This window comes from Onychomys torridus, chromosome 11, assembly GCF_903995425.1.
Source record: "Onychomys torridus chromosome 11, mOncTor1.1, whole genome shotgun sequence".
NCBI lineage: Eukaryota > Metazoa > Chordata > Mammalia > Rodentia > Cricetidae > Onychomys > Onychomys torridus.
The window spans coordinates 37,059,048-37,068,224 of NC_050453.1; the positions used below are offsets into that span (position 1 = coordinate 37,059,048).

The 9,177-nt window shown below is 46.3% G+C and overlaps 1 protein-coding gene across 1 annotated transcript in view; it reads right to left on the reverse strand.

Annotated features, from left to right (window-relative positions):
• Positions 1-8,749, reverse strand: part of LOC118593186 (protein transport protein Sec16B-like) — a 41,653-nt gene extending 32,904 nt beyond the window's left edge. The window contains exons 1-8 of the mRNA XM_036202496.1: positions 8,442-8,749; positions 6,423-6,535; positions 5,736-5,856; positions 4,897-4,996; positions 3,576-3,720; positions 2,781-2,932; positions 2,389-2,450; positions 404-539 (exon numbers count right to left, since the gene is read on the reverse strand). Coding sequence (XP_036058389.1) covers positions 404-539; positions 2,389-2,450; positions 2,781-2,932; positions 3,576-3,720; positions 4,897-4,996; positions 5,736-5,856; positions 6,423-6,535; positions 8,442-8,749 — 1,137 coding nt within the window. The remainder of the gene's footprint in view (positions 1-403; positions 540-2,388; positions 2,451-2,780; positions 2,933-3,575; positions 3,721-4,896; positions 4,997-5,735; positions 5,857-6,422; positions 6,536-8,441) is intronic.
• Between the last annotated feature and the right edge of the window lie 428 nt (positions 8,750-9,177).

The window sequence follows — 9,177 nt, forward strand, 5'->3', positions numbered from 1 at the left end:
CTGAAGAAGGCCTCCTGCCTTCTTCCTGAGGCAGCCATTCAAATATACTGTAGACCATTTGTGAATGAATTTCAAACATCAGCTTCACTACCGTGGTTACTTACTCTCTGCCTGTCGGCAGCCACAAAACCCATTGAAACTACTCACAATTCCACAGGTGTATTATCTGGCTGGTGCAATAATCCAGGATCTGTACAACAAACCCCAGGCAGCGGGGAGGTGCTCTCCAGGAAAAGTCAGCTTTGGCACACTGGCGCTGGCATCCCAGCAGTGCTTCCCCTCTGGGCAATGGTGCTGCTCAGAGACTGCCTTTTATAATTGTGCCATCCACGAACTCCCATGAAGACTGACACCTCAGCCCAGGCTCCCGCTGCCCGTTCTATCAACCAAGGCAGTGACTTACCCCATTCTGTCGACACAGGAGAACCAGTAGTTGCCAGAGTAGGGCTGAGTCCCTGCTCCCTGGTGCCTCAGACTTGAGACACTGAGCTGCTTTCTGCTGGCAGAATGTCATGATGTCCACCTTGTGTATGTCCTCCCTGTGGGACAATTCAAGAAGCAAGGCCTGAGCAGACTGGCTCTCCCTGTCCAGGGCCCCAGGCTCCCTGTACGGTAAGCTAGTTCATGAAGTAGAAGCCTGCCAGCGCAGGACTGGAAGTCTGGAACCACAACATTGGTTTTCCCCTGCAGAACAGGAAGGAATTTCAGAGATTCTCTTTGTGCATCCTCCATCATTCAGATGAGGACCATGAAACCTGGAGACCTTCAGTGACTTCTCAGAATGACGCATGAGAGCTCTGTTTAAAGTCAGGCAAGACTGGGTCCATGTCTGGCCTACTCCCTCTCAGTTTATGCAAATATCTCCGAGCCTCAGTGTCTTCCCCTCCCTAAGACAGGACTAATAAAAGAAACTGCCTTCCTACAAAAAGGAATAAGCAAACTGTGTGGCATCCATCACACAAATGCTCATTAAGTGGACATTATTATATGCTTCAGAACATTCAACAAATCAGTGCCAAGTGGGGCCAGCAGCATACTATTTAATACACAACTCAATTCTCCGCATTCCCGTGATTAAGACATGGAGACAAAGTATGTGGAGGGTGACATTTAACACGTAAGGAATGACCCTTGAGGTTGTCCTCTGGCCTCTACATTTGTGCACACATAAATGCACACACACACACACACACACACACACACACACACACACGCCACAACACTCATTTTTACTTGAAGGAGCCTTGAGTTGTAATATGGGACTTCCTTGGGGCCAAGCTTCAGGATAGGTTGTGTGTATATAGCAGTGGTGACATTTAATGGGCTTCCATAGGAATAGAGTCTCACGGCCACCACCTTTGGAGCAGGCAGAGTGAGTGCTATATAACTTCTCAAGGGAAAAACTTAGAGAGAGCTGACGAACCACCCGTCAGTAGGATACCTGCGATGCCGGCCCTCTGACACCCACCCAGGACTCAGCACAACTAAAGGCAGATGAGTATCAGAAAAGTGGCTGGCAATGCTGAAGCAGTTCCAGTTCATTCCTGCAGAGGGCAGACGTTCACAATGTCAGGGAACTGGAAAGTGGGGTTACAGCTCAAACAGGGCAGTTTCAGTCAAGGACATAGGACACTAAAGCTTTCCCCACCAAGTGACCTCTAGAAAATGAAACTGTTTTAGGTGTTCAACTTGCTGAGCTATCTTTTCTTTCTGCCCTCCAAGTACGAAGCAGCTTATCAAAATTGCTTAGCCACCTCCTTTTCTCTCTACTGGCATAGAGAAATCTGTCCCAAATAAGTAGATGGTTTCTTGCACGGAAACCAAGCCCCAGGCAGGAAGATGCTGCAGCTTTCAAAAGCCCTTATTTAAGAGTTGGGGAATATAGCTTAGTCGGTAAGAGCAGTAGCTGTGACAGCAAGAGGACATGAGTTCAAATCCCAAGCACCCACATAAAAGCCAGGTATGTGCCTGTAACACCAAAGTATGGGGGATAGAGTCAGGCATTTCCTGGGAGCTCACTGGCCAGACAGCCTAGCCAAAATGACAACCTTCAGGTTCAGTGAGAGACCGACCCTATGTCAAAAGAGAGAAAGAAGAAGATGAGAGAGGAAAAGAGGAAAAGAACAGACATCTTCCTCTGACTTCTATGTGTGTGCATGCACCTTCACATGTGTGCATATGCCTCCCTATATACATGCACCTTCTTATGTGTACATATGCCTCTCTATATACATGCACCTTCACATGTGTGCATACACCTCTCTATATACATGCACCTTCACATGTGTGCATACACCTCTCTCTCTCTCTCTCTCTCTCTCTCTCTCTCTCTCTCTCTCTCTCTCTCACCCACCCTCACCCCCCTTAGCAGCTCCTACAGTACTTTACCTGATGAGGGGTCCTGGGAAACCTCTCATCTCCTCTTGATCCTCAGAATCATTAAGTATAACCTGGAACAGAAAAAAAATTAGGCTCCCAAAGACCCTTGCACCCAGTACCCAGCAGTCAAGTCCAGTATCGGATCCAGGACTATGGTCCTATGGTGTGGCTCAGTGCCTTGCGGAGACAGTTATCTTGCTGAAGATGTGCCACTAGCATCTCAGGGGAAATGTAAGTTTAGTATCACTTTTCTAAGAAAAGCCTGCCCATTCCTGCCACAGTCAAGGGCAAGTGTGGCTCAATTCCCCCTCCTGGAGATGCCCAGCCTCCAGCAAAGTGGAGACCTGAGGAGAACAATTGAGTTGAGTACTTGCACCCCCAAAGCCCAAGATCTTGATTACCTCCATGCTGTGCACTTCAACAAGGGCCGTTTGTCCGTCAGCAGGAGAGTTGGGGGATACACATACTAGCTGGCCTCCTGGCCCAAAACTCACAGACACGTGGGGAACATAAAACTTCGTGGGTGCCTTGGGAACAGTCGCAGAGGCATCATCTGGCCAACAGACACATGCGGACATTGTTAGGTTTACTTGCCCTGCTCTCTAGTGAAGAAAGACATCACAGATACATTTCTGTTCAAATTCCACCTGAGCCAAGCTGAGACGCTGGGTGGGCTCTTAGTTAGAAAAGGTCACGCTCTAGTCTGGTTTAAACTCCTAAGACTATGTTAGATTAAAATGCAAGGATTTTTATCATTTGGTCCAAATGAGAATACCCTCATCTAGGCTTCTTGATGATGCAGAGGACAAGCGGCCTCTACTGCCAGTGTTTCTATTCTACACATGTGGCAAGCCTCCAGACTAGCATTTATACTTTGCAGCCTCATTTCATTTCACTCAGTCCTCTCTGGTCTTTATTTTCCTCACTTGTTGCTTAAAAGCATCCCAGAGTGCCCCCTGGCCCAACAGAATGATGACTAGGAGCAGTGTTCTCTTCTAAGAGCTATCTGTGACGCAAGTTCCATTACTAGAGAAGATGAGGAAAAGGGGTCCTAAGTTAGCTTCTCTGCCTAGGAGACTTGCATAATCCAGTAAGGTGAACAAAGACCCATTCCGAGAAGTACACAGGGGAACTTTCCACATGACCCAACCTTGTCTTATGGGAATCAACCAGCTCCATGGCCACTTGGTACCCACCAGCCTGAACAGGTCTCCAAGCTGCTGATACCATAGGTTCATACTGCTCGGGGACATCTGTCATGTACTGACTGAGTTCATAGCTGCTGGAGCTGAGGCCAGACTCATGCTGTTGGAGAAGGTTGGACCTGCCAACCAGTGATGGCTGGGGGGAGAAAAGAAAAATGATGGAATTTTCTAGAAAGGAGTTCCAGAGACCTTGTCCTTCCACTTCTCACATTTCTTCCTTCAAGGAAACAAAACTCAAACTTTCCACTAAACACAGTGAATGGGGATTCATGGAAAGAAGACGGTATTATCCCATTGAGTATGGCCCAGTGGGGTCAAGTGACTTAGCATTCAAATCCAGTTTCTGTCACCATGTTGCTACGACCTTAAACAGGTGACCTGGACTTTCCCAAACCAATACCTTCATCTTCAATATAAATTTAGGAAATCTTCCTATACACATTACTTACTAATACACCAGTCATTTGTGTGGATAATATACATTTCCTGCAGACAAGTATACAGGAATTTACACTCCAGGAGAGATTAATAAAACAGTGGATTCAAAGGTTCTTTGTACACTGTAAAGTGTTGTTCACATATTGGGGTTTTAGTATCAGTCACCTATGCCCTATCCTAGTAAGCACTAGGTACCAAAAAGAAAAATTGTCTACAAAACACACACACACACACACACACACACACACACACACACACACACACACACAAATCTAATCAGGGAAGGGAAAAAAAACTAACCAGAGCTTGCCAAAAATTAAGTGCTTGTCTCTACAATAGTTTTGTAATTTGTCTATAAATCTAAAATTATCCTATAATAAAATATTTATCTCAATGCTATTAAGAGCTCTATTTTGTGACCTAGATGGCACATGTATTAAGATTTTAGAGAAAAGACATTAACGAGTCAGGAAAGATTTCAAGGTTGCTTTTCAAACCTATACTAAAAGAGTCTAACAATTTTTCACTTCCTAAACCTCTAGTACCCTGGGGTGCCAAACACCCAACTTGCAGAGGTTCTCTCTCTCTCTCTCTCTCTCTCTCTCTCTCTCTCTCTCTCTCTCTCTCTCTCTCTCTCTCTCTCTCTCTCTCTCTCTTTCCAAGCACCTCATGGCGAATTAAGTGCTCCCCACTTGACAAAACAGGACTAGGTCAGATCAGAGCCTTGGACTGAAAGGACTGAAATGGGAAGGCGGGGAAATGTAGTGTGAGTGGGGGTTCTCCTGGCAGCCGCAGACCCCATCCCCACCTGCCATTGCCAACCAGGTGGCTTCATGCATGGCCACAGGCCTCCAGCCCTGTCACCTTACATTACCTTCTGTTTCTGGGCCTCCCTCTCTGGAAAGAGCTCCCCAGGTTGCTCCTGTCCAGAGATAGAAGCAAGGCTGTCTTCATACGGGTTCTTGCTGGTACATCTGCAGCAGAATGACGGCAGTGTTGGGACAGGTCCCGGGCAAGCCAACAAGGCTGGCATACTCTCTGCTGGAGGCTGGTCTGGTACTGAGTGTGGGCAGGTGTCAGGCCAGTATCTGTGCTACAGTGAAAAGCATTTCCTGTCTTTCCCCACTTCAATGTATCAGAAAGATGGAATGTTTGGGTTCCACATACAGTGATTAGAAGTGGCCCAGACCTTACAGAGAATGGCTGGTGGCTGCAGCCTGCCCTCCAGGAAGAGCTTAAGTCAGAGCCCTTGGATTGGGATCGGTGAATTCCAAGGCTAAAAGCACCAGGACAAATGCTTCAGTAACGTATCTTCCCTGCTAGGCCGTATGCCAGGAGGATGTTCCATGCCTAGGACCAGGAAGAGGGAACAGAGAAGCACCCCAGGCCCAGTAAGGCCTCAGCCATAACAAGTATTGCAAGACCACATTGTTTCTGAGGCCAGTATAGGATTTGGTCTTTAGAGGGGCCACAAGTAATCTTACAAGATGTAGACTAGTCCTGAATGGGCAACAGCTCTTGGAGATAAAAATTTCTTTACTCGGGAGTATGCCAATAGTTGGCCTGGGCCATCTTGGATTATTATCCTCATGTCCCTGTGGCTGGAACAAAAGCAGACTGTCTTCCATGGGTCAGGGACCACTGCCAGATACCCTAAGATTGTCCTAACAGAGTGTAATAAATCTTGTCAGTGTGGCTTGTCCCTTCACTTACTGGAATTGGGTCTCACTACTTGTTCCAAATGGACTATTGTGCTTTTCACGATGATGCTCGTTGAAGTACTTTTGATCTCCATAATCTTCATTCCAGATATAAGGGCTCCCTTGCCTTGCCACTGCACCCTCAGAGAAAGCAAAACAAAGACAGATCACTTGCTGCTTCTGAAAGTCCTTTGAGAAAAATACTGGGGAGCCATGAAGCTGAGATATTGTGATACATACAGCAAATATTAAAACATATTTACCAAATTGAGTCAACTGATGAGTGAGAGCTCATAATGACAGCCCCTAAGATGTTCCGAAATGTTTGCATGGCTTTATGTAGGTGCACACAGTACAACACCCTATTGTGGGGGGGTATAAGGTATGAAACTCCCATTGATGTGCATCTGCTGTCCCCAGGACAAAGTGACTGTTGCACTCATATTTCAGCTCAGCCTACCAGAAGGGCTTCAGAGCTGATTTTAGTGTTAATTCATCAGTAAATATAACCTTTGCTACAAGAAGGAATAAGAGAATAATGTGGACAAAGTACACACTATCCATAGAACTAGTAACCTAAGTGTAGTCTCAGTATTATTAAAGGGTAGGGTCTCCAAACATGGCACGAGTGGTCTCTGGCCCTGGCCGTAGGCCACCCATGCATCTCTAGTCCCCAAAGGCTCTGGAGATTACGTCATACCTCTTTCTTCTTGCAACAGCTGTGGATGTCCACGGTAGTAATAATTCCCATAAGCATACTCTTCCCTTGGTGTTGGAGTGTGGTGTCTGTGATAGAGATCCTCATAGCCTGACCTGAGATATCACAGGGACAGCCAGTCATCCATTAACAGCAGTAAAGGGAGAGACCAAAACAACTTCAGAAGACAGAATGAATTGCCCAGTCCAGAATCCACCTGATTCACATTAGGTCAGAAAATCCAGAGTCAGAACAGGGGAGGGCCTTTGCTTCACAAGAAGGCTGGAGTGTTTATAATAAAGCTCTTTTTTTTTTACTTTAAAATGTTCTTGCTAAAGGAAATTTACTTACAAGTCTTTTTTTTATTTTATAGCAATATTCTTACTCCTCAAATATACCCATCCAAAAGCACAGAAGCTGTTATCTTGGAAACCCCAGCCCTGGCACTATCTGAGAAAAGCCTCTTCTTAAGGAGACTGTACAAGAACACAATGTCCCACTGGAATTCCCATGCATATTACAGACAGGAAGGAGACTATCGCCAGCGTGATTGCTGTTACTGTCTCTGTCCTTGACATACTCAATTCCTCTTGAGAACTTAACAGCCCAGAAGGATTGGGGAAAGGAGCATTATGCTGTTAGTGTTTCTGTCAATTAATAATAACCACAGAGGCAAAATCCTTTACAATACATTCTATAACTTCAACCTTCATCTGTAAAGCAGATGGATATAATCCCAACTAGAAGAGATAGGGGAAAGCATGATGGTTTCCAATATTCTGTGAAATATTTAGTTCAATGCTACGGGCATGGTGGAGCAGAAGCTCCAGGTTCTCCAACACAGAATTACCTCTGTGGTTGCTGTCTCCTCACTTTACAGCCTGAAAAAAAAACTGCATTTGTCTTCTCTGAGGTGAGTTTTTCTGAAAGTTCTTATGTATTGAGTACTGATCTTTGCTTGCCTGTCACCCTCCAGGTATAGCTCGGACACTGGAGCTTTTGGTTGTTGGTTTAGGGCTCAGATCCAAGATAATGTGAAGCCTTTCATACTGGCCTAAGGAAAGCTTTTCCACAGCCACAAACACTGCCTTTGACAACCCCAAAGCAAGGAGGTCCCATCCGCTCTCTTGTATTTCTACCTTCTGCCTCTCCTCAGCCCCAACCACACCATGGTGGCAGCTTTATGAAGTTCTACTTGGGATACAGAAGAGAGAAACACTGTCACCAGTCACCGAACACCAAATCAGGCAGGGACAGAGAAGAGTGGGTACCCTCGTGTTTGTTGAACTTGACACAAATCTAGACGTATCTGGAAAGGAGGGGCTCTTAATTCAAAAAAGGCTCCATAAGATTGGCCTGTTGGCAAATCCGTAGGGCATTTTCTTGACCAATGTTTAACATGGGAAGGCCAAACCCACTGGGGGCAGACAGACAGACAGACAGACAGACACACACACACACACACACACACACACACACACACACACACACACGAGCAGGTGGTTCTGGTCTGTATGAGAAAGAAAACTGGACACCTCAGGGCTAACAAGAAAGTAAGCATTATTCCTCCACGATCTGCTTCCGTTTCTGCCTCCAGGCTCCTGTCTTGAGTTCCCGCCCTGCCCTACAGTGGCGGACGGTAACGTGAAAGTATAAGATGAAATAAACCCTTTTCTCCCCAGCTGTTTTGTTTTTTGTTTTTGTCATGCCATGGTGTTTTATCACAGCAATATAGAATCTTAACTAAAGCAGTCGGGAAAGAGGAGGAGAAGGAGGTGGAGAAGGGAGAGGAGGAAGAGAAGGAGCTGGACAAAGAAAGGAGAAGAGTTATTAGGGAAAGGAAGAAGCAGTGCAGAATGGTTAGTGCACTTGAGAGGGCTGAGTGAGCCTGTTCTCTTCTGTTCCCAGGGAACGGAGACAGGGTGGGGAGGCAGGAGGAAGTAAGCAACAAACAGGAGTGATTAATAATCTATTCATGGGGACTTAGGAGGGACAGGTCCACTGCAGCCCTCGAAGTCATACCTTGAGTACAACTGATTAGGATAAGATCCTTCCAAGTAGTCCACTCCGGACACAGGCTGAGACCATTCCCCAGGCCTGGGTACATAGTGGGACTGTTGGTGGGCGGCCCTGGGGTCCTGCGCCCTGGGGTCCTGCTGCGGCTTTGAACTCCTGTGGGCATCTTGCCATTGGTGGTACTTATCTCCACCGTACTGAGGGTGAGGATGGGGTCTGTAATGTCCACTCCGAAGCCCTTGGTTTGCATCCTTTGATGGTCCCATGGGCCTCCCTTGTGGCTGAGAGGACCACTGGGGAACCCAAGGTTCCATCTTTGACTCTCTGATTTTTGTTCTTGGGTCTTGAGGATGTTATGTAGTTATTTTAATTTCCTGCACACAAAAAGAAAACAAATCCTCATTCTGGAAAACTGGAGACATAGCTCAGTCAGTAAAATGTTTGCCTTTCAAGTACCAATGCGTAAATATAATCCTGATCAGTTACATAAAATGCCAGACAGACAAGGTAGTGCACATTTGTAATCCCAGAGCTGGGCAGGTAGAAAGAGGAAGATCCCTGGGGCTCACTGGACAGCCAATGGAGCTTAACCAGTGAACCTTAGGTCCCAATGAAAGGCCTTGTCTCAAAAAATAAGGTGCATGGCTCCTGAGGAATGATACTCAAGGTCAACCTCTGGCCTATAAACACACACACATATATACACATACACACTCACAAACACACATGCACACATAGGCAC